The sequence below is a fragment of the Heliangelus exortis genome, chromosome 19 (genome assembly GCF_036169615.1).
Source record: "Heliangelus exortis chromosome 19, bHelExo1.hap1, whole genome shotgun sequence".
Classification (NCBI taxonomy): domain Eukaryota; kingdom Metazoa; phylum Chordata; class Aves; order Apodiformes; family Trochilidae; genus Heliangelus; species Heliangelus exortis.
The window spans coordinates 7,946,957-7,972,033 of NC_092440.1; the positions used below are offsets into that span (position 1 = coordinate 7,946,957).

The 25,077-nt window shown below is 41.1% G+C and overlaps 1 protein-coding gene across 1 annotated transcript in view; it reads left to right on the forward strand.

The window, feature by feature from the left end:
• The window catches only part of GALNT9 (polypeptide N-acetylgalactosaminyltransferase 9), a 129,013-nt gene that overhangs the window by 35,787 nt on the left and 68,149 nt on the right, over positions 1-25,077 (forward strand). Inside the window, exons 3-5 of the mRNA XM_071762991.1 lie at positions 5,848-6,014; positions 7,497-7,671; positions 16,502-16,699. Of these exons, the coding sequence (XP_071619092.1) occupies positions 5,848-6,014; positions 7,497-7,671; positions 16,502-16,699 (540 nt within the window). The remainder of the gene's footprint in view (positions 1-5,847; positions 6,015-7,496; positions 7,672-16,501; positions 16,700-25,077) is intronic.

The window sequence follows — 25,077 nt, forward strand, 5'->3', positions numbered from 1 at the left end:
AACACAGGGCATCTTACTTGATGTGTGTGGCAGCTACTTTTGAAGTGTCTAATAATCCTAAATATAAGAGTTAATATTCTTTACAAGTGAGGTCATCTTCATGCTGCCTGTCTTAATATATATATTGCATATATATTGTGCTGCCAGACACTGAGTGAAGGTTCTCAAGGCTTTCCACCACACTTTATCATAGAGAAGGGAGGAATCAAGCCAAATAGAGCAGCAAACACGTTAAAAAACAAAAGATAAAAACATGGGTTGGGGTTTTTGTGCAGAGGAATTAGTCCCAGTTGTACTGGCCTGGAATTTAAAAAGAGAGGAAAAAGGATAAAAATGACTGATTCTCAGGAAATACTTGTCCCATGTGCACTACTTCAAATTCATGGGTAACCTTAACCTACCTGTGGGTCTATGTTTCAGCTTGAATGGGCTCTTTCCTTCATGAAAGTCTTACAGGACAGCAATTCCTGTAAATTTTGTCTTTTTATGAAGGGAATAGGACAGAGAAGAGAGGGTTCTGAGGTGTCCACAGCTGTGCATATTTGTATTTTATGTTGCTTAGGATATGCTGTCCTCCAGCTGCAAAACAGGAGGAGAAAGTACATGTAAGTCTTGAACTCAAAAAATTAACAGTTTTTTTGTTGGTTGTTTTTTTTGTTTTTCTTTTTTTCTTTTTTTTTCTTTTGGAGAAAGAAGAAAAATCCATCCTTAATAGAATGTTATGGCATGATACAGTTAATATCTTCTATTGAGGAAGAGAATTAATTAAGGAGTTGGAACACTCTGTCTGACAGATTCATGATCCATGCAGCTACTCAGTTTTGTAGCCTGTCATTGCTTTTCCTGGGGACCAGACAGCAGCTGAAACTCATGCTGGGGAAGGAGATGTTTGCAGCTTGTCACATTTTCAGTTTTGTGCCAATGCAGAACAAAATCATAATGCTAGTTTATTTCTGGACCTGAGAAGTTGTTATATTACATCTAGCACCAGCTGGAAAGCCTCAGTGGTCTCCTGGAGAAAGAAATCAGACATTGAACTTATTTAGCCACTAAGTTTAGGGATTTAGCTGTTATAAATCTTCTGGGCCTATGAAAGTCACAGAAGAATTTAGTTACTAAAACATAACCATGTACGTAAGATTACTCTGAACCTCTGGTTTAACTGTGTTCAAAATACACATTGATCTGGTGATTAAAAGTAGTGTTTGTGAGCATTAGTGAGCAAGGATTCAATGATCTTTTTAGTATTTACCTTTGGCCTTTCATTGATCATCAAATGCTGCTCCCTCTCTTTTCCCTGGCTATAAAACTGGAACCCAGACCATTCTACAGCTTTCAGAGGATGCAGCATGGTGGTGTTTTGTTTTTTTTTTCCCTAGAGCTGCAGGAGTTTTCTTCATGCCCAGCAATTTCATCAGGTTTGTGAAGAATAGAAACCCAGGGTCATCACCATCACAGTGGTTCATTAGAAAAACACATCCTGTGTTAAATATCTTAAAGATTCATGAAGCAGCTTTAATTTTGTTTGCATTTTTTCTTGAAGGATAAAGCTGTCAGAAATCTCTAAATTCATTGCCTAATCCTTTCCAACTCAGTATATTAAGGTCTGCAGGCAAAACTGATTTTTAATGTTCAGCAAGTATCCAGATTGGAGAGCAAACAGGAGAAAGAAAGTAGGAAAGATTTTTTCCTGGCTAATGGACTGAAGTACCTGCGTGGCTATAGTGTCAGCCCTTCACAAAAAATAGTGCCATTCAAAGGGACTGGGAATCCCACTCCAATATATAGAGGACTTCACATGTTTCTGGTGGATCAGATGCAAATTGAGTAAAATGCAGGTATTGAGGAATGAAGGTTGAAACAAAATCATAGAATCATAGAATCATAGAATCATAGAATCCTAGAGGTTGGAAGGGACCTGGAAAGATCATCTAGTCCAACCCCCCCTGCCAGAGCAGGGCCCCCTAGAGTACATCGCCTAGGAACGTGTCCAGGCGGGTTTTGAATGTCTCCAGTGAAGGAGACTCCACAACCCCCCTGGGCAGCCTGTTCCAGGGCTCTGTCACCCTTACAGTAAAAAAATTTTTTCGGATATTCAACTTGAACCTCCTATGCTCCAATTTACACCCGTTATCCCTTGTCCTATCACTGGTCACCACTGAGAAAAGCCTAACTCCATCTCCCTGACACTCACCCCTTACATATTTGAAAACATTGATGAGGTCACCCCTCAGTCTCCTTTTCTCCAAACTAAAGAGACCCAGCTCCCTCAGCCTTTCCTCATAAGGGAGATGTTCCACTCCCTTAATCATCTCAGTAGCTCTGCGCTGGACTCTTTCAAGCACTTCCCTGTCCTTCTTGAACTGAGGGGCCCAGAACTGGACACAATACTCCAGGTGCGGCCTCACCAATGCAGAATAGAGGGGGAGGAGAACCTCTCTTGACCTACTAACCACACCCTTTCTAATGCACCCCAGGATGCCATTGGCCTTCTTGGCCACAAGGGCACATTGCTGGCTCATGGTCATCTTCTTGTCTACCAGGACCCCCAGGTCTCTTTCACCTACACTGCTCTCCAGCAGGTCAGCCCCCAACCTATACTGGGACATCGTGTTGTTCTTCCCCAAATGCAAAACTCTACACTTCCCCTTGTTGAATTTCATCATGAAAAGAAAAGCTCCTTCCCTTTAATGCCCACAAACTCACAGGGCTGCCATGAGCAGAGCAGCTTTTGTTTTCTCATCATCTCAGTTTCTAATCTGTGACCTTTTTTGTGTTAGTCCATCTTTTTTTTTTTTTTTCCACGATTCTGGTCTGTGAACTGAAAAGGCTTTGCTGTTTTCTTATGCCTGCACAGACAGTGCTCACAGTTGGGCTTACAGGGCTGGCTGGGAAACTTTCATTTGAAGAACTGATTCAATGCAAGGCAAAGAATGAGTGAAAATCATCTCCAGAGCAGAGAAAAATAATCTGACATCAAGCTCTCTGTCTCATACAAAGGAAATATCTCTGCGTTGCCAGCCAAGCTCTGCAGTAACCAATACAGAGCAAGAACACTCAAAGACTCTTCCCAAAACAGCAGCAGGATGCCTCAGGTTTGATGCTTGGCATGTTGTACAAAGGCCCCTGAAGGGCTGTGTCACATATCAGGTCTAATTTGTCCTCAGCTGATCCATGGAAATGGTGACAGTGGACACAGTTGTGCTTTGATAGCAGAGCATCCATGTGTGTGACTTGTTGCTAACATCAGTGTTTGGCTCAGAGTGTCAGCTGCTAGTTAGAGTTTCTTGGAATGAAGGAAGCATTAACTGTAAATTGCTGTGGCTGGTATCTAATTGCAGAATACATTGGGAAGCACTTGGGCAACAATCCAACAAAGCACTTAAGCACCCACTGATTTTTAAGGAAAGGTCCCCTGACTGGGATTGCTTGTGCTCTCAGACATCATCAGAAATGTCTGTGAGTGGACCAGCACGTTCTTCTGACTACCTCACTACATCCATTTCATTTTCTGAAGTGACTTAAGGAGTTGGGAGTTCAAGGTTGACTGGAATTCGGCAGGAAATAAACTCCTAAATCACTGCTGTGCTTTGAAAAGACTGCTCAGCTGGACAGCTTCTTTAGCTGTTCATCCTTGCTGTAATAAATAACATTATGACTGGTTTTTAAACCACTGCTAAATTCTGAGATTTGCCTTTGCTCATCTGGATGTTCCTGCTGCAGTGGGGTTATCCAAAATACTCTTAACAGATGATGGTTGGAACACTCTTTCCAAACGGAGACACAATGGAGTTTTTCAGCTATTTCCTGCTAACAGAAAGGGGAGAACTGACAGAAGGATGGCTGCAGTGAGAATTTATAGGAATATCCCAGGTGGAATAACAAATTCAAAACGTCCTTTTATCTAAAGTAGTCCATGATGCCCCACAATGTAAGTAATCATTGAGAACCAGGACATGAAAAGTCTTGTGAGCCAATGAGACCTTGGAGTCACTTAGGACAATAATGCATTGATTTTATATGATGAAAACTAAATAAATTGGAAGTGGAGGTTATGGTTTAGGTGGATGCTTGTTTTAAAGCTTGAACAAGAAACACTGAGTTTTTCAGAATTCAGGTGGGAGGATGGAAGGAAAGCACTGGGGATTAGTCCAGCTCAGCCTTTCACTCTGGACATGAACATATGGCTGGGTGCCCGGTTGTTTCATTCCATTTGCCAATAAACTAAATATTTTTTGCTTTAGAAAATTTCAGCAGAATTTCTTGATCGGAAGGGAAGCCCAGCTTAAACCACTGAGGCCTTGTAGTATTTCAGTGGCTCCTTGTCTTTTCCTAGGAAAAACACTTTGATCCTTCACCAGGCTTCTCTGCTTCTGACCTTTTTGTTCATCCTCCCTTTCCTTTGCTCATCTCTCTGCACTGCAAGTGCTGCTCTGAAGCAAATCGCTGCTAGATCAAAGATGTCCTTTATCAAGGAAAATCTTGGAAGGTCCCTGTTTTTAGCTGATGGCTCTTTCCTGTTAGTGAAGTATTCCTGATGGTCTTCTTGGATATGTTGGTGTGGTCAAGAGGAAACTCACAGTCAGAGAGCAATGTCAGAGTGTTCACACCTCCTGTAAATCTCTACATTTCTTCCAGTTTCATTTTTAGATTGTGTACTTCTTAGCCAGAAGTTTTACACAATGCTCTTCTTGATGGTTGTTTTAAAGTGTTTACATCATTGGTATAGGCCACCAGCAGGACACTAAGAAGTAGCTATGGTAACACTGTAATCAATGACAGGTACCCAGGTCTCTGAGCAAATAGTTCTGGCATGAGTAGGAATTATGAATAATTGCACTTCACTAGAATTCATAACTGATTTCCAGAGGTTACCAACAGTCAAGTGATTGCCACCCTCCTCACCCCCATAAATGCTGAGAGTGGGGGGGAAAAAGTGATTATTATGCCAAAGTAATGAGCAAAGAGGTCAAAGTTTGGCAAGAGCAGGAAAAGTCATTTCCCGTGACATCATTAGCAGTATTTTAAAGAGCAGGTTCAGTAATTAAAATGGTAATTCTGAATGACTTTTGACTGTAAGAACACACAGGTAATTTTTTAATGTTACCATCAAGTGGAAGAGAATTCCACTAAAATAAGGCACTACTCTGTTAGAGAGGCACATGGGCCAGGGGCTTAGGAAGCAAAGGCTTTGTTCTGTGCTGCATGACTTCTCCAGGCCTTCTTCTCAGGCTGCTGGTAACAAATAAGCATCAGTGAGCAAGCACAAAAGGGAACTGAATCTCAAGATGTTGTGCCTATCAAGGTGATGTCTCAGATGGAGCAGATTTTTTTGCAGATATCATGCCTGTAAAACAAACATCATGTGTTTGGTATTGCTGCACAAACTGCAAAATCAGAAAGGGTGGCAAATGTTTTTTGTGTGGGCAAATGCAAAATGTACTGGGCCCTGGTTTGAAAAGTATGAGATGTCATTATAAATTAACACCAGACCTGGTGGTTTCCCTGGCAGCACAGACAGCCTATAGAGTGTGCTGGGTCTTCTCCAGGTTGTTTTTGAGCAAGGTCATTGATCTTCCTTGGGTATTCAAGAGATGCTTTTAACATTCCAGAGAATGAGAGCTGCCACTGCCCTGTGTGCATGCAGGGTACACTTTGGTTTTCACTGACCTGATGGAAAGTTTGCTGCTCCTGGCTCTTACTTCTGAACTTTTACCTCATCTTTTTTCAGAGTTAGGAAGAACAAAGGCTGCGAGTCCCCATGTGCTGGAGAGCAATGAGGAGAGGAGACTTCAGTGTCTCTTACCACCCAGTGGCAACTTTCAGCTCTTTCTTTCTTCTCTCCAGGTGCAAGCAGATGACCTACCCAGAGGACCTGCCCCAGATCTCTGTGGTTTTTATCTTTGTCAACGAGGCTCTCTCTGTCATCCTGCGCTCTGTGCACAGCGTTGTCAATCACACCCCATCACACCTGCTCAAGGAGATCATTCTGGTGGATGACAACAGTGACAATGGTGAGCACACACAAGTGGTTTTTTCCCAAGTGCTGTATCCTGTGTGGTTAATGGACAGGAAATGTAAATCAAAGAGAGATTTCAGCTAGTAGAGCACTACTAGCTGAAATGGCCTTTTTTTTAATCATGTTGTGATGCAACACTATTGAGTCATTCTGCATGTAAACAGCTAGGAAGGAAGGTCACACATGCAACCACTGATTTATGGTTAATATGTTTGTGTAGAGTTTACATGAGTTCATCTTTACAAGAGTTCATATTTGTTAATGAGAGGGTTTATAGAGCTGCTTCACAAAGCTGTGAGTAAATATCAACTATTTTTATAACAAATAAACATCATGTGGATAAATTCTGGTGATTTCATTGAAGCCCTCACAGGATGAATGATGTTTGTATTGGCAATCTTAATATAGAACTCTTCTCCAAAGTTTTAGATCCATAGGAGTAGCAACATTAATAGACTAATAGTTTAAATTCTACTTCCAAGAAAAAGTGGGACTTTAGATTCTCCTTAAAGATAGTTTCTATCCTGTTTTACATGGCAGCACACTCTGCTTCTCCATGACTTAAATTTAAAAAGGCATTGATAATATCAGATATAGAGTCTGGGATCCTTTTTTATTATTTTTTTATTTTATTTTTTAATGTAGGGAGCAAGTTAGACTATGAGAATAAAACAGAATGGGCCCCCTCATCCCATTGTCCTGGAAGCTTCTACATTCTTATTAGTTTTCCTAATAAACACATTTGAGTAAAAGCCTCATTATGAATAAGCTGCAGTGTGAATGAACTACTAAAATACATTTAGTTAAAAAAATACAGAGACCATTTGGTACTTTGCCTGCTCATATGCCTATTGAAATGAAGCTGAATAAAGTGAACGACTTCTGCACCATCTGTGGCTGAATGCCTGAAAATGAACAAAAGAGAAGTCTATCTGAAATCTTCAATATACATTTAGTTCAACAGGGAAGAAGCCTGTTATTGAAGAGTCTTAATTATATTTAAGGAAAAACCTTTGAAATTCAAGGAAATTAATTCTAATCTTAATTAGGTCTTGACCAAAAATCCATTGAGATTATTTTTAAAACTCCTTCAGAACAGCATAAGTCAGGAAAAAAAAATCACCAGTCACCCATGTTTTACTCCTGTAAGATCAGAACTGCTCCTCCAGAGAATTAGAATGTTAATTATTTTAAAATACTTAGGTAAACTACCTCTTCAAAACAGTAATCAAATCCATCAGACCATATCAAACCTGTGCAAGTCTCACAATAATTGCTCTGATTTGCAATAAATTTGTCTGAGTTGGTGCCCTTGGAACTGGTCCGTGCCACAGCTGTGCAGCTTGGTTTGGATCTGTGAGAATAAGGATTTAATATTTAAGGCTTTCTTTACCTTTCTGTTGCAATAGATATCAAAGTAAAAGATAATTTTGTAGGGCTTCTGAATATTTGTGTGGGTTTTTTTTTTGCCCTGCAGTTGAGCTAAAATTTAATCTGGACCAGTATGTCAACAAAAGATACCCAGGTCTGGTGAAAATCGTGCGGAACAACAAGCGAGAAGGATTGATCCGAGCCCGAATCCAAGGCTGGAAAGCAGCAACCTCTCCTGTTGTTGGATTCTTTGATGCCCATGTGGAATTCAACATTGGCTGGTAAGTTTTTGGCTATTCCCACGAGGAGAGCAGCCCTGTCACACTGTGCCCTGGGTCAAAAGCCATGAAAGACGTTTGCTTAGCAATGGGGAAGCTGGAAAGCTGTTGGGATGAGGCTGGTGGTGTGACATTAGCAACTTCTTTTGAATAATATTCTTTATTACTGCAACATTGCCAACAATCTTCTGCAATGGCTGCAAGATCCATTAAAAAAGCTGTTGTGTCTGCTCTGGTACAGCTCAGTGGAGAGAGAAGTAATTTAAACTACACTGAATATGAACCCTCCAAAGCAGTCAGTCAGGGAGACACCATTAAGGAGGCTCTGGGCCAGATGCAGATGCATGCTCTCAAGTGCTTTTTTAAACCTCCTTGTCATTTTCTGCCATTTCTTCTTAGAAACTTGAATACCAATCTCATTTCCTCATAATTTTTCTTACATTTACATTTGAGGGAAATGTTGAATTGTTCCCTACATTTTTAATGGGGCTTGAAATTAGCATGCCTTGCCACATCCCCTTTGGTTTTCAAGGGAGCAGTATTGACTATGGCAAGCACAGTTTTGGGCTTAATGGGCCAGATCTGCAGTTGGAACAAATTTTTGTAGCACCACTCCGTGGCCAGTCTTTGGTATTACTGGAAATCAGGACTGAAGGAACAGAGAGGGCTGCTGATACCTTCAGTATGTAAAATGAGTATTTTCCAAAGCTACTCTGGTGTTTGATAATGATGATGCAAGGTTATGGTGGAGCTGATTATGCTCTGCAGTTCTGGGAGATATCCCCAAATTAAAACTAAAAATAGCTGTACTTACAACCAGAGAGAAATTTAATTGCAAAGGAGTAGAGTGTTTATTTTTATATGTTCATGAATATCTTTATAAAATGGTGCAATAAAGTAAGTCTTCTAGTACACCTGGATTATGTTCATCCCATTTCTTTCTCCAGGACTATGAAAGACTATAATAGCAGTTGTAGTAATTTTCTAGAAGCTTAAGAGCTGGTTTAATTTATTTATTTATTTACTTTTAAAGCATCTAGATCTTCCAAATCATTGCAAATCTACATGTAGTCTAATATCAGATACTGGACAGGAGCAGGGACTGGGGAGAGGATGCTCCGGGTCCTTTTTGCAGCTCTTGTCCTACCTGAGCAGTTTTCTGAACCATGTGGAGAATCTTGTATTCATTTCTGTAAAGGACATTGAGATCTCATTGATGTACCCAAGAAAGCTGGACAGTGGTGTCAGCCAGCAGGAAAGGGGGGTGTGTTTGCTTTAATGTTTGGGGTTTTTTGTTTGTTGGTTGGTTGGTTGGTTGGGTTTTTTTTAAACTTACTGATTTGCATTATTGTCAGGAAGCGTGGAAATCAGCATAGCAAGAAGCTAGACTACTTACTACTACCTAGTAAGTGAGCCTCTGTGTGTATCCAAGATAAAAAGTGTTTGCATTTACTGCATCCTCCCTGGTGTACTCTCCTTTCAACAAGTGCTCTTAAAGTTCAGTATTACTGCTGAGCCAGTGTGTGCAGCTGCTTTGAGACCACTTGGCTTCTGCAGCAGTCACAGAGGATGCACAAATGTGCACCAGGAGCATCCTGCATCCCTTTGTTTCAGTGCCACACGTGGAGGCTCAGTGTTCCCTTCTGGTGCTTCTCCTGTTGCTCCCCTCAACCTCTGGGGCTGCTGACAGCTTTGTTCTCCCTGTTCCTTTCAAGTTTTGATTCTGTGCACCTATGGTCATCTCAATTTTCTTTTCATCTTCTTTTACTAGGAGGGGCTACAAGTCCTTCAATCTGTACTGGTTTGGGTTTTTTGCTACCAAGTTAACATTACTCCTGCTCCATAACCCTACAAACTTGATAGTCACACAGGGATGTCTTGTTAGAGTACTGCTCTGCCATTCTTCCAATGAGTCTCATCTATCATCTTCTTCTTAGTCTCATCTATTTCCCCCCATTTTCAATGGATCTTCATGTTTTCAGTGGCCACATAGATTGCTCCTGCTCAAAACTCTCTATGGATTATTTGTTAGGCAATTAAAAAGCCACTTCCATTCCCACAGAAAGGAGCATTAGTTTTTTGTGGTGGTTTCTATTCTGTCTAAAAGTAAAGTACCTGCAGTACAATTTTAGTCTTCCAGTTTGGCTGCTTTACCTGACTGATCAGTTGGAAGATTAACTAATAAAGAAGCAGAGGAAGACTTTGTTACTTTCTCATGAAATATGCAGGACCCTGACAACAAAAAACTACTCTTTAAACAAGAGTTTCCCCATTTATGGGTGAGTTTTTGCCTCATATCACACTACAGCATTTCACAGGCCCTTGCAGCATTACTCTCCAGGGACACTTTGTCTAAACTAAAATACAGTCTAGTAGGATATTAAAAAATACTCTACTACCTGGCAGGTCAAATTAACTATTGAATTATTTATTGTGCTGTACTTAATTGCTGCTTTTTTGCTTCTCAGGTATTGGAATGTATTAGCTCAGAGCAGAGATTTCCTACTGACCTGTCCCCTTCAGGCTTTTGATAGTGTGAGCCAGTACTGCTGGTGTGAGAGCAGAAGTGGGGAGGAGAAGCTGAAGGGGAGGTTACTGCTATTAGTTCTCAAATAGAATTTAAAATTGCAATTACATTAAAGTGTAGGTGTGCAGTTTATATATAAAATTCTGTCTTGCAGTTGAACCTTTTCTGGTTTTAGTGGTTACCTTATGTCAGGAGGAGCCAGTATGTAGAGTCAGCAAGCCAGAAGAACTTAAGTGTGTGAAAATCTCCTGTACACTCCTCTCTCTGAGTGTGTATTTGAGCTCATACAGTTCAGTTCTCCTTTCAGTCCTCTGAAGCTTCTTCATTCCTGTTCTGATTTCTGTACTGGGTCCACTCACTAAGTGTTAAGCAACACCCAGTAAGAGTTGTGCCCTGGCTGCTAATTGTGTTGCTGAACATTACAGAGAATCCTGGTCTTTGAGAGGTGGGAAAGAATAACATGAGAAGAGAAGTGCACTATGGAATAACTGAGAGCAGGAAACAGAGATAGCAGAGGGGAGTGTTAATTCTCTGGGTGAGAATAAGGACACATTGAGTGAAGGAGAGCAGAAATCAGTAAGTGAAAGGCAGAAACCACAATATATTAGCAGCCATAAAGAGGGTGCTAGGAGACATAAAAGAAGACATAATGACTGAGTATTATTCTTGCATTCTATCTTAGGAATTGCTTTTGCTCCTGTCACAGAGGTAGTGTTGGAGCTCTGAATGGGGTTATGCAGTACCATAGTAATTAAAATTTTGCCAGACAAAGGGGGAGTATCAATAAGGAAGCAGTGGAGTTAGAGGATTTCATCAAAAGATTTCAATATACAAGAGGGACAGGGACAGCTCGACATGAGAAAGAGGACGTATTCATCAGACTGTTCCACACACACCCTATCACTGTGGATTATCCCTGAAGCTGGCAGTGTTTTAAAAATATAGAAAATGGGCATTTTAATGAACTAAGAAGTATTAAAGATCAGGATCCTCAGGTCTATGGAAAATACTTTGCAGGTGCTAATCTATACTGTACCATGGAGTGCCATTTGCTACAGTGGCCACAGGCAATGGATTCTCAAGAAAGTGTGCAAAGGAAAAAGGAAGTTAACCCTGGCTTTTTTAATCCCAAGTACTATATAACAGGGACATGGTTGTGCTTTTGTAAGGCAAACCCACAAGGTCTTTGCTTGCTTAAAAATTTCCTTGCTCATTTTCTCATGCGATGCACCATAAGCCAAACTCTACCAGCACGTAAATGCTGGTTAAAGCTCAAGTGGATCCTTGGGGATATGGCAAAGTCCAGGCTGATCTTTTCTTCTAGTGAGAGAAGTGCTGAAGGTGAGGTTGAAGTTACATTTGCAGTCCTTCCCCTCCAGAGGGTTCACATCTCTAACTCCTGCTCAGAACACAGGCTCATTGCAGCATTCCTGGTACCACGCTGTTTCACCTGGAAGAATCTTTTTATGCAAATACAAAGGAAAGGAGAAGTGTTTGTTAAGGGAGTGTTTTCTCCTCTATCATCAGTGAGGATTGTTTGGTAATTTAATGGAATACATATTTTAGATAGCAGAAGTGTACTAATGTTATCTGAGTGGAGAGGGAAGCCTGCCACATCAGCCAAGTGGGCCTTTCAGATTCATGGGCCAGTGCCAGTGCACATACAGAGGACATGCCAGAGCATCACCTTCAACCATTCACCTACCTAAACAACCTGGAGTGTTCATTGAAGCATCTTCATTGCTTTTCAGTGGTGCAGAAAAGAGCTATTCAGATTTGGCAGCCAAAAAGCTGATCTTTAACTCTCCAGCAGGCATTTATGCTGCCTCCCCTCCATTCTGGCTGGGGGCTGCAGGGCTGAAACCTCCCTGGGCACCAGGAATGCTGATAGAGATGTCAGGTAGAACAGATGGGGAATTTCTCTCTCCTCTTAGTGACTGAGGAAGGGACTCTGAAATTTATTTTTTCTTAGTTCTCTGAACACTTATTTAAGGGAAAGCATTCTGCATGAAATATTCCTCAGCTGGCCTCAGTGAAGAGTTATGTATGTCAGTAGATCTGCTTGTCTGCATCTGATAAATGGATATTGTCAGGGAAATGTGAGGTAGCATATAAAATCACATGCAAAATAAGTTTTCGGTTTACACAGATTTTTTTCTTACATTCCTGTGTTAAGGTTTTGCTTCACGGTATCTGACAGTGGTACAGTCAGAGTAAAATATGGTGATAAACCTGCTGAGCCATAAAATCTAGCAGAAAAGACCATGTTGTCTTTCATTTATGTCTTATGAGAACTTAAGTCCTTGCAAGAGAAAAAAATAATAAATTCTGATTTGTGAAAGAGGAAAAATAATAGGTTGGATTTTTTTGTTATTTCTTTCTTTTTTCTTTTTTCTTTTTTTTTTTTTTTTTTTTTTTTTTTTTGAGTAAAAAATAGAATTGGTATTGTGGAGAGGGGAAAAAATACATCTTTCTTTCAAAAGAACCCAGTGATTAGGGTATTTGGATATTTAGCTGGGACTGGGCAGAATGTGAGAGACACTTCCCAATGCAATTCCTGTCATTTATGAAAGAATTTACTTTTGGACAAATTTAGAAAAAGTAACTTCAGGGGAGGAGTTACTGACAAATTCCTAGTGCAATCATTCTAATTAAGAACTGAGAAGTATTCTGGGTCTGCTCCTCAGATGCTTCATGTCAGGAAAGGAAAGCAGCCCTGAAGTTGTGAAGCCCATTGAAGCAGGAGCAGAGGAGCTGGCCTGCAGCATGCATGTGGCTTCTCTTAGATCACATGCATTTATTCCTACATTTTGCCTTTATAAAAGTCTCCTTGAAGTCAGCAGGTGTTTTTAAGTATTGAAAAAGGGAAATTCTACAATTGTGTGCACTGAGGAGCTCATTGCTAACTTGTTTTTATCTGCTTTTAATCTGGAAGAAGCTGTTCTTTTCAGCAGTGTGAAAAATCAGACTTTCCCATTGCTGTGACCTCTCCAGCAATCTGATAAGAATACAAAGCAGCATAAAAAATTTTGTTGGCTGTGGTTTCCCATGGGGTTTGAGCTGCTCAGAATTAGCCCAATATGACCTACAGAATGCATGTATGTCCAGAGATAGACACATTGTGGGATTAGAGATTCCTCTGTGATCACAGTATGACCCCTGCCTTTGGTCTCATTCTTCTTACACACTTTTTCTATACTCTGGATTAAATTCTGCTTTCTAACTCTTTTCTAAATCCAATGCTTATCTTTGCACCACTTATTTAAAGCATTAAATGTATTAAATGCATCTGCTTTGTTTAGTGATGTGCTTGACAGTCTTTGACAAATTGACACATCCTTTGGTAATGAATTTGCTCCTGATCAGAGATTCCTTCCACAAGCTCCCCAAGAGAGTTTCTGTAAGGAGGAGTCACAGGCTGTGGATGTTCCTCCCAGCACGTCCTTGTGCCTGTGGGAAGCCCACATAAATCATGGAACAGTGATGTGCTTTGTGGAGTGTCATCCGAGCACTGTCAATCACAGGGCTGAGTCCTGGGAATAGGACTGCAGCTCTGTGTCACTGTATTTCTGGAACTGCTTCAGAGGAATAAAGCCCAAGTGAAAATACCCTTTAGCCTAGTGGAGTCTATAAGAGAAGTAAATTTACTATCCTTTCTCTTCTGGCTTGAACCATTCACCAGCAATCTATTCAGAGAGAGAGGAGCACACTGACAAATATATATATTTTAGAGAGGATATAAGTCAGGAACTTCTTATGTCACTCAAATTCCAGCCCAAATTGTCTGGTTTTCATTAGGGTGGAAAAAAAAGTTGATGATGTGAAGCACTACCTTTAAAGCTGAATCTTTTGATTATAGTTAGTGTACTGAAATCCATCATGTTTATGAATATGCCTGAGAGAATATGCTTCTTGCTCCAGTAAATAACTTGGTAACAAGAGATGCTACTCTGAGTCCATAAAGTACATTGAGGCAGATACAACATTTTTGCATCTGTGAAAAATAGAGATGAATCTTAAAATGCACATCTGGTTTATTTACCTAATCAGGATCCTGCCTTGCTGCCAGCAGTGGCCACATGGAAAGGAAACACACAACCAACATATTGCAGCTCATCAGCAGGGTCTTGGTGGGGGACATGGACTTCAACAACTTCTTACACACTTTCCCTTTTATACCAGGGAGCTGCCTGAAGCTGCTTGAAATGCACCATGGAAAAACCAAGAGAAGAGGCAAAAAAGCAGGGAAAGAACACTGGTATCTATAGAGCCATCACTTCTGTTAGAGCTTTCAGATGCTGAACTGTAGAGGAATGGGAGTAGTTTGGTGACAACACCACCTGAGCTGGGGCTGGATTGTTGTTCTTGCTGGGAAGAAGATAAGGACCCAGATTAGCATTTCCAAGACACAAGTATCAGATGAACACAATCACAAATATAATCAAGAGATGAAAATCAAAGTGGCTGTTAAATATTTTCTTCACATTCTTTCACTAACCATTCTTGGGGATCCACTTTAACAGTCCAATTTTAAGCTGTCTTGCAAAGTCGCAGGCTAAATTCCATTTGTAATCAAAATAGGCTCCTCTGAAACATTTTTAATCTCACTTATTTTCAGTGCCTACATCATTATGAGAAACATCTTACTACAAAAGTGCCAGCCTCTGCCTGGCTCTGCTGAGACTGAAAGTTTGAGGCAATTACCTTTGGATATGGGGGTTCTATTGCAGACATCTGACACTAAGGGAGAAGAATTTCTTTTCTCTTTTAGCTTTTTCATTACTTGATCTCAGGGAGAATTGCTGCAACTTGCAATGTCATTCTTCTCTTCCCACCAACCCTGTGATCATCCTTTTTATGAGAATTTTCATACTCTGTTATTGACATTTAGCTGATAAAGTCAGATTCCGTTTTTCTAGAGGAATCCATATAAAAGTAGTTTAACTGCCTTTGACCTCTCTCCAAACAAAATGCTTTGACTCCTTTTTGTCATATTTTACATTGTTTTCAGATATTTTATTTGCATTAAGTAGCTCATCATCAATACTCAAGGGTTTCATTGAATCTTTCTCTTTGTACTGATCTGGGAGGGGTAAAAAGAAGAGAAGGAAAGCAGCATATCCCCTCCTATAAGTGATATAGAGTCTGTGAATATTAAAGACAAATATTCAAGTACAGAGACAATGATTGAAAATGGAGGTTGAATGAGTTTCGTAACTTGTCCATTTCTGATGGCCTGTACAAGAAAATACATGGAAACAAACTGAAGATAACAAAATGTAAAGTAACAAACTTGAAACCACAAAGGAGGAATTGCCTTTTAACCAGCAACAAAAGAATAATGAGAAAAGATCAGTGTTAAAATCCTACTACCTCTGTGGGTTGCAGCAAACCACCATTCCCTTAAAGATACATGTGAGAGATCTGCAAAATCTTCAAAGCCTATTTCAAGGGGAAACATGGTTACAAAGAAATAAATCAGTGCCTGTTTCAGAGACTGCTTTGAGAAGGGCTTTCCAGCCTTCTGTAAGCCTGCTACCTCTTTGGAGCAGTTTCTCTGTACATCCGTGGCAACTTCAGACTACCTTGGTCAGAAATGAATGTTTGCACTGAAGCTTTTTGCTTTACTGAACCACTTTGGGATGTAGCTTCTATTGAAAGTCCATTGATGTTTTAAAGCCTTTTGAAATGATGGCACACATCCTGCAGCTCTCTGCTTCTGCACCATCTGGCAATTGAAACCTTCTGATCCCCAAAGAGGTTTTAGAAGGCATAATGCAGCCACACTTGTCATTCAAACCAGACCCGATGGGGTCAGTCCTTAAAAATCAAGATGAAAACCTTTGAGCAACCTTCAGATTTCTTCAGTCCCTGGTGTACCTTTTGTTCTTTAGGCTGTGTCAGCAAGAGCAGGTTTTAATCACTACCAGGCATCCCGGTGGTGTAGCCATTAGGGGACCATTTAGTTAGGCTTGGTGATAGCATCTCTCCACACTTGCCTCTTGCAAATAAAATTACAGGCTCCAGGCCTCAGAAAAAGTGCTTGGTAAAGTTTTGTGCTGTTGTACACTGATACGACTTCATAAGGGCAGTAATTCATGTGCTATTGCTGTGTAAATTATTCCACACCAAGCCTCAGCCTCTTCAATGTATGGCGGTGACCTGCTTTGCATCCCCCTCCGCCGTGTTCTGGGCTGCCATCTCCCTGGGTTACTGCTCTCAGTGTTAGAGAATTTTGTTTTATCAGCCTGCAGAGTGGGATTACTGGATGGCTGTCAAACATTTTGCTGTTTTTCTTGTTCTCAGGGTAGAACCTGCACTTACCCGCATCAGAGAGGATCGAAAGCGAATCATCTTACCAGCTATTGACAACATCAAGTACAACACTTTTGAAGTGCAGCAATATGCCAATGCAGCCCATGGCTACAACTGGGGCCTCTGGTGCATGTACATAATCCCACCCCAGGACTGGCTGGATAAAGGGGATGAGTCAGCTCCCATCAGGTAAATCTCCCACCTGCTGTCATTTCGGTACTTGGGATCTTTCCGTCTCAGCCGTCTGCCGAGGGGGAGTTGAAGGGAAGCAAAGCTCTGGGCTTTGGTACAGGGACAGGAAAATGAACCTGAAAAAAGCAGATGGCTCTACAAAGCTGGAGGTGTGTGTGTGGTGACTGTCAGAGCTGCCCCACAGTGTACATAGGAGTGCAGGTGCTCTGATTGTGAATGTAAGATTCTAGTTCACATTGTGGCCCTTAGTAGGGTAGCAGGATCTTTTTCATCTGTGCTTCTATTTTCCAGTGGACTCTGGGATGAACAATAAGCCAGTGAAACATTGTTGGTATGAGAAGTGAAGCTATTTTATATAAAAAAGTGGCTTCACTTTTGGTCTGTATGCAGCACTCTTGGCCATCAGCCCAAACCTTCCGAGCAGCACTCAGAACTAGCTGGAGGTGTGTTTGCCTTGCCTTGTCGGAGAGGTTTGGGTTTTTTTTGTTTGTTTGTTTTCTTTTTTCAGAACTTTCCATATGTTCTGAGTTTTACCATTGGATTAATTTAAAAATGAAAACAGACCATGAGGTCAGACTGCCATTTTCTTTTTCTCTATAAGGGAACATATTACCTTACAGAAATGGAATTTTCAAAGCAAGTACTGTTCCAGTAACTGTGATAGTGTTTTTGAGAATTGTTACAGTGGGAAGAGAGGAGCTGATAAGAAATAAGCTTTCTATCCTTTTCATTTTAAAATTCCTTTACTCCTAGTAGAAGAGTTTCTTCAGTGCAGAATCTTGGCCAACAGCTGTGCTGAGCAAAGGGTACTATTGCTGCCAACTAGAGAAAAAAATAGATATAAAATATGAGTTCAGATGTGTGCTTTAGGTTGCTCTCCTCCATTTTTGACATTTCTTAGGAAGGACAGACATCACTGCCTTAGAGTCATCTTCGTTTTGTTGTATCTGAGCTTCATCCTAAAGCTAAAATTCTATTGCATGGTTCCAGTGTAAGCTCTGGCAGAGAAGCTGATGCACTTCCCTTCCAGCAAAGAGCTTGAGTTATAAACTCCTGAGAAGTCTTCCCAAGCACTTCAGACAAACAAGCTGTTTGCAGTTCTGAGTGATCAGTTGGATGGGACCATTTCACAGGATCCATCCCTTATACAGAGAGTAAAACTTCACACATGAACAAGTGTTGCAAGTTGCACTTAAGTTCATTCTCATGCCCTATGATGGCAAAACAGAGTTACACATCACCATTAACCTCATTTGCCACAGGACAGCACAGTCCTTCACCAAGGACCCTTTGCTCAGCTTGAAACCTCAATAAGCAGGGAAGTAATTACTTGGGAAATTAGTTTTCCTGAATAACATGCCCCGATCTTCTCACATTTTTTAGAAGTGCAGGTGTGTTATGTCTGTTTCACTCAACCCTGAGAAACAGTTTATTGATGGAGCAAAAATTAACCAGAGAATGCTTTCATTCCTGAAATCAGAGTTTCAGTCTTTTATTCCTGAAAGCTTTTGCACGCTTCATTACTTCCAGCTTATATGTGAAATCACTGCATTAATTTTCACATGGTCGTTCTAATATTTGAGTATCTTCTGTTCTGGAGACAATGATCACTTACCAGACAAGACTGAAGTAAGAGGTTAAACCTCAGCAAGTTCCTAAGAAGTGATTCACAGAGGTGGTAGCTCATGTGGGCTGTAAAGCTGAATCTGCAAATACTCCTGGAAATGCAACTACAGAACTTTTTAACAGAGAATAAGGAATCTTATCCTTGCAATGCTGAGATAAGAGGGTTTTTTTTCAGAACCATGAATTTCTAAACCTTGATTTGTCATGGTCTTTTCTCAGGTTTATGTTCAAGCTGTTGCTGGCATTATGCTGGCACTGAGCTGAACTGATACAGAAGTGATTAAGGTCCAAACTCAAGCACTGAGTAATGTTAAAATCTGACACACAGAAGTAGCTGGCTCCTGAGAACAGTGATTTTATTCTGACCCTCCAGCTCAACAGTGCATAAACTGCCTGGAGACAGATGAGACAGGGAGCACGTGGAGGAGAGCACCCAACCCTCACTGACAGATACCAGGAGCACTAAAGTGTTCTGATTGCTTAAGTATGTCCCCTGCAAATCATGAATCATGTGCTGTAAAATGCAGAGAATTCAATGTCTAACCTTACCTCACTCCTTGGGAACACCTGGTTTGAAGGCAATGATCTGGGAGAGCAGAGCACACACTTTATAGCCACACTGCACTGATTTCTGATGGGCCTCCAAAGCAGCAGCTCCTGGATGAATTTGCTACAGCATTTGGCTGTGCTATTTTGTTATGGCTGGCTATAGAAATGCAATGTCATTTTTTGGGTTTTGAGTGATATGGCAGATATGCAAATGGAAATAATGAACTTGGATTCTTATTGATGGAGGATCAGGAAATCTGTACTTAGAACTGAGATCTGAAAGCTCCCATAATGGGAACTTCCTAGCTGTAAAACATGTAAGGTGTATTTTGAAAAGTTGGGGGGAAAAAGACTTCTGAGGAAACCTTTTCAGAAATCTCTGTTGGTTTGGTACAGGTTTAGGGTTTATAACCAGTTTTCCACAGCATGTACTATACTGCAACTTTCTATTTCCAGTTTGCAAGGCATGCAGACTGGTTTGTGTTGGTGGTGTTGGGATCCCTGTGTCTGTTCAGTGCATTTATAAGATTGCAGGGCTGTTCATCAGCACCAAACCTGCAAGTTTGCTCAGTCCTAGCTGACACTATCCCTTTTAAGGCTTCCTTTGACACTGTTTTCAGCAAATACTGGGTTTGTTTTGTGTCTCTGTGTGTTTTGTGAAAGAAAAGGCTAATAACTAATAACCCCATGTCTGGTTCTGTGGTTGCTGTAGCTAAATACTTCCTCCCAGATCTCCAAAGGGATTAAAGATTTTTGGTGTTAAAAAAATGAGGATCAGAGCCCTGGCATTTCTGAAGTTTGCATTGTATGGATAAATATTGATCTGCAAAACTGGGTGAGACATTTAGAAAGCAGAGTCCAGTTACTGTTTTCTTCTGGGATTATACAACAGATGTGCTTACTTTTTTCTCAGAATTTTCCTATTTAAAGGCTCATCCTCTACATTCTTCAACACCACCAGTGGTGGGATCCTACTCAGAGCCTTGCTGGGAAGGAGCAGGAATTGTCCCTCAAGCCAGTGGGGCACCATATAAGCAGTCATGTCAAATTCACACCATAAAATGTCACATCAGCTGTTGTGGTCCAAGTGACAAAGAGGATGTGTCCTTGAAGTGCCAAGACATAGCGATTTTCTAAAGATTTCTGATACAGTTTAAAGTTGTCTCTTTCCTTTTTTTTTTTTTTTTTCCTTGTTAGTACTCTGAAATTCAGAACAATTGATGTTCCTCAAATCACCTTCTGCAGGCAATCCATTTTGCATGTTTGACATTTGAGATGTAAGATGTCTCTAATGTGAAAATTTAAATGAGGATTGTTATTTTGACACGCTGTGTCCATCACATTATTTTCCATTTGTGCTCCTGAGAACACACAGCCCAAGAACGTCCTTATCATCTGGCAACAAACAGTGTAACAAAGCATCCTATTTCAGAGGCTTTCTAATGAATTTGCCTGTCCATTGAAACGAGCTGGGGGTTTTTTTGGAACAGCAAGGAGGTTCTGGTACCCTGAGCTCTGGCTTGTCTGCTGTGATTGGGGTGGACTTGCCCTGTGCTGGATTTCTTGAGCAGCAGCCACTAACATGAGAGTCATCAGTCAGCCTCACCCAGCCAAGCACTGCACAGCTTTCCACTTTATCCTCCTCCAGCAGCACTGGTGCATTTCCCTGGCACATATGTTCTCACTTACTGCCTTAATGTGCCATAGCTTGGTACCTGTAGGAATGTGGATGTACACACTGAACCAGGCACTCTGGGAAGCTTCTGTGTCTTGTTCATCTGTAACAATCAGGGGCTGAAGTGGTTTTTGCTGCCCACCCCAGGCTGTGGGTGTGGGAGCTTCTCTTGTGCCAGTCAGGCCCCTCCTGGTCTGCCAGGGTGATGCTGATGCAGCCACACCTGGGGTCTTTGCTGCTCTGAGAAGAAATCAGTCTGTGCACCTGAGCTTAGGGCTCATCTGTAAAGGCTTTCAGGATAAACCATTCTGTCATGTAATACCAAAAGTGGTGACTTGATTGATTGATTATGGTCATCTCTCAGCTGCTGATTCACAGGAGCCTGTAACAGAGCAGTTTATTTTATATTTGCCCAGGTTCTGATGGGTATCCTGCTTCTTTCAAAAAATATACTTCTGTGGGGAACTAAAAGTTATTCTACATCCCTATTGCCCTGTCTTTCTGAAGTAAGCACTCTGGCTTGCTTTTTTTCACATCTCCAACTGGGTTAACAAACCCTTCCCATCATTAAGGTTGTAATTTTTTTTCCTTTAGCTCCTGAGCAGCAAATCTGTCCTTGAGGTCTGTTCTCACAGCCTGCTAAAGAAGGCATGAGTTGTAAATCAAAGCAAATGCTTATGCAGGTACCATGCAGGTCTCCTGAATTGTGTGCCAGGCTAGGGGTGAGATGCTGCTTAGGAACCTGAACCACAGAAACATTCTGCTCTCTGCTTCCTCCCACTCCCCAGAGCATTTCCCAGAGTAATGGCTCTCTCATATCTCCCTTGCTACAGCCATGCCATCAGGTAATTTCCACAAATTGACTATGCTGTATCTTTCTCCAGTGCAGAATCAATACCATTCTGTGCTGCATTGGAAGGTTTTAGCTGCAAAAGCTATTTTGCTGTGTTTCCCACATGATCCCCCATGAGTGCTGCTGTTGGTTATAATTAAAGCTTATAACATCCTCAGTTGTGTCAAAGAATATTCCACAGATCAATTAAGTTTCCCAACACCTTTGAGGTGTCAGTACAAAATAGTGCACCTCTAATTGCTATTTTGTGATACTTTCCTTCTAAAAATGTCACTGTTTTACTAGAAAGTCCATCACTTAAGGAAAAAGGTCCTATTATATATAGCAGGTATGGCTTAGGTTAATATATTTTATTCTGAAGCTGTGAAATGCAGGCAGCTTCTCACTTGCTGGCCCTTGGCTAGTGAGCAGTGTTTCAGCTGTGCTAACACAGTTGCTTTTGCTCATATATCCAGTTCTGACTTTCAAGGAAAGTCTTTGCTGCACTGTGACTGATACACTGGAGGTTTAGGTACTGGAAAAAAACAGCTTCAAGCTGCTAAAGTCTGTTTCAGACTTTTGCTCACTCTTATTGGGTGTGCTTCACAAAAACTCTGCCCAAAACTCTGGTTGAACCTGATGGAACTGCTGACAGTTCAACATTGTTTTGGAAGGCAAGTTCTGCCACGGTGTCAGGGCAGAGCCACAGGGTTTTCAGCTCAGTTTCTGGGATTGCAGCTTTGCTGCTGTGCAGAAGGGCAGGGGCTGCAGGCAGCCAGTTCAGGTAGAGAAAGGCATTTTTTACAGGATTCTCTGAAAAGCTGGGTGTGGTCACTTCTGCCATTGTGCTGCTATTGTTGTTTATTCCTGAAAACCTTTTCTTTTCTGAATGAGCCCTGAAGTCTGTATTTGGATATACCTAATGAGAAGAAAACAAAACAGAAGAGAGGAAAGGATTTGCAAAAGCAGTCCTTGGTGGCATTAGTCTGTGAGTGATGATTATATAGTTGCATCTAAAATGTTTTCCCACCCCCATTCAATTAACAAGTCAGTCCTTTAATGGACAGAACTGACAACTGCAAAAATCCATCCCTGAGAGAGAGAGAGATTTCAGCACCTGAGAGCATTCTGCAAAGCCTGGAGGTTCCATTTCTCATTAGGAAGGAGAAATGTCCTCGTGGGAGCACCCTACCACTGTAAAGAGCTGCCTCCAGAGGATTTTTTGATGGGACTGGAAAGAGAATGAGCCTAAAAGCAGCAGCTCAGTTTTGCAAAGCAGTGATGGTCTAGGCTTCATGCAGTGAAGCCTGTGTTGTTTAGCTTTAAATACATAAAAACAAAAATTAAGGAAGCAGCTTGCATTTCTTCCCTCTACCTCCTCCCCCTTTTTATCACAGTTAACATTTAAATACATAAACTTTCCCTCAAAGGCTTATTTCATTTCAGAGCTACTGAATTCCCTTCCCTTGGTCATGTCCTTCCTTTATTTCACTTTCTACTTTATTCCTTGGTCTAAAAATATGGTTTTCAGCAGCATGGGATGTATACAGGATATGTCTGGTCCTGTTTAAGTAGCTCTCAGCCTTCTTAGGCAAGTCTGTCTTCAGGCATGGCTCCAGGAACTATGAACAGGAAGATGCATTTTACCAAATAACTTGAATTTATAAATGACATCCACCTTACAAAGGTCCTGATGGTTAGATATGTGTGTAAACAGAAGATGGATGTGCCCAGACAGGAGTACCCAGGCCCATGCATGCAGGCCCTGAGACTGCTTCTGACAAGGGACTGATCCAACAGAAAGTTCTCACAATAACAGCACCAAACAGAGAAGTCCTGAAGTATTTTCCACACACAAAAGGAGAACTGGGAGGTGTGGGAGAGGTCTGAGCACTGAGGTGTTGTTGATGACCCTGCTGCAGATTCTTCACAGGTTTGTGACATCTGGCCTCAGTTTCCTTCAGTCTTTTTGACTGAATGGGTGCAGGGATCTGGCTTAGAGCCCCCCTTCAGTCCAAAGGTGTCTGTGGAAGCTGAATGTTTGCCTTTGTAAACACCACTGAATCTTGTCCCCACAGCTCATGGTCCAGGGGATGCATCTCTCTCTTTAAGAGTGGAACACAAGAGTTAAGCTTCAACTTCTTTGTCAGCACTGCTCAAATGTGTTCCTGTTAACGGCTGCCTTTTGTAAATATGCAGAGAAAACATGACAGGGATAGTGTGCACTGCAGCCTGGGCTTGTAATGATCTGAGAGGTTGCAATGGCTTTCAAACTGAGAAAAAGTGCAACGGAGAGGTGCTGAAGTGGTACCAGTAATGTGAGTGCTACAGCAGAGCCCATTAAGGGTAAATAATAGCAACATATCAGCAAATGAACCTTTTCAAGGGTACCAAATAGCTCCTGCCATAGGCTGGGCTGTGTTCTGCAATGCTGGGATATGCATTAGGCCCAGGAGCAAAGAATTGTTTTATCTCACTATATCTTGGCCATTTGTTTGAAGCCTTTTTAACCTCCTGCTGCAGAAATAGTGAACTGCTGATGAGAAAAAGGACCTCATGTGAAAACACCATTCCAGCAGCCACCTGCTTCTACTGGGGGGATCCATCAATACATAGGTGAAAAAAAAAATATTCATTTTCCCAGCCAGGCCAATTTTTCACATCTGTATGAAAGTGCCTCATTAATATGTTTCTCAAGTGTCACGACCAAATACCTTGTGAATAGCTTTCTGTAGACATTGAAGCAACATGCAGGTATCTGGGACAAAACAGACTTTATAGTGACAGTATAATATTAGTCCATTACAAAAGACACTTCTTAAAATTGTTTTTAGACCTTTTTAGTTATCTTTGTTTCCATAGAACATTTTCATGGTGTACATACATAAGCTTGTCCATAAATAGAGCGTTCTCTATTAAAAAATAGAAAATTGCAATAAACTTGAGTTTTCCTGATGTCTTTTTCACAATAGCACTGTCAGGAATGATGTTATATCTGTCAGATGGTTCAAAATTGCTTCCTTTTCAATGGAACAGGAAACATGGTTCATTCTTCTAGGTCAGCTCCAAAAGTGTTTGGTTTCTCCAACAATTTTACAGTTTCCCTGACTCAGCAGTCTGGTCTGTCAGGATCCAATTAAATGAGGTGGGGACACACATCTGCCTTCAGGGCCAGGGCACATCTCTAGATGACTACTCATGATCAAAGCAGGAACTTTACAATCTGCAACTGAAACATGGAGCTGCAGGCTCTTGGTTTTCCAACTTTAAGTTAGTCAAGTTTTAATTTTTAAACAGGTTGGTTTGGTTTGGTTGCAGTAGCCAAACCCAGCTCCTAGCCTGGATTTTAAAGCAGCAGCTGTTGTGACCAGTGCAGAGATGTAGAGAAAGTGCTGACAAATGGAAATGTCACCAGCTTGTATTGCACTGAATTAATGCTTGTGTTCATTTGATAAATGATCTCAAATTCTGTTGTCATGTAGTGCTGTTCAGTGACAGGTTTTGTAAAGAAGAGTAGAACCAATTCTAGTTGTACAGACACTGATGCTCTGAGTGAAGTGTTTTATCTGAAATCACCCAGCTGGACAGTGGCAGATCTGAGGGCAGAGTATTTTAATTTGAAAATATTTCCTTTTCTAAAGACTCACCTCAGCAAACATAGAAATGTTAATCATGGAACAGCTTCACCAAGGC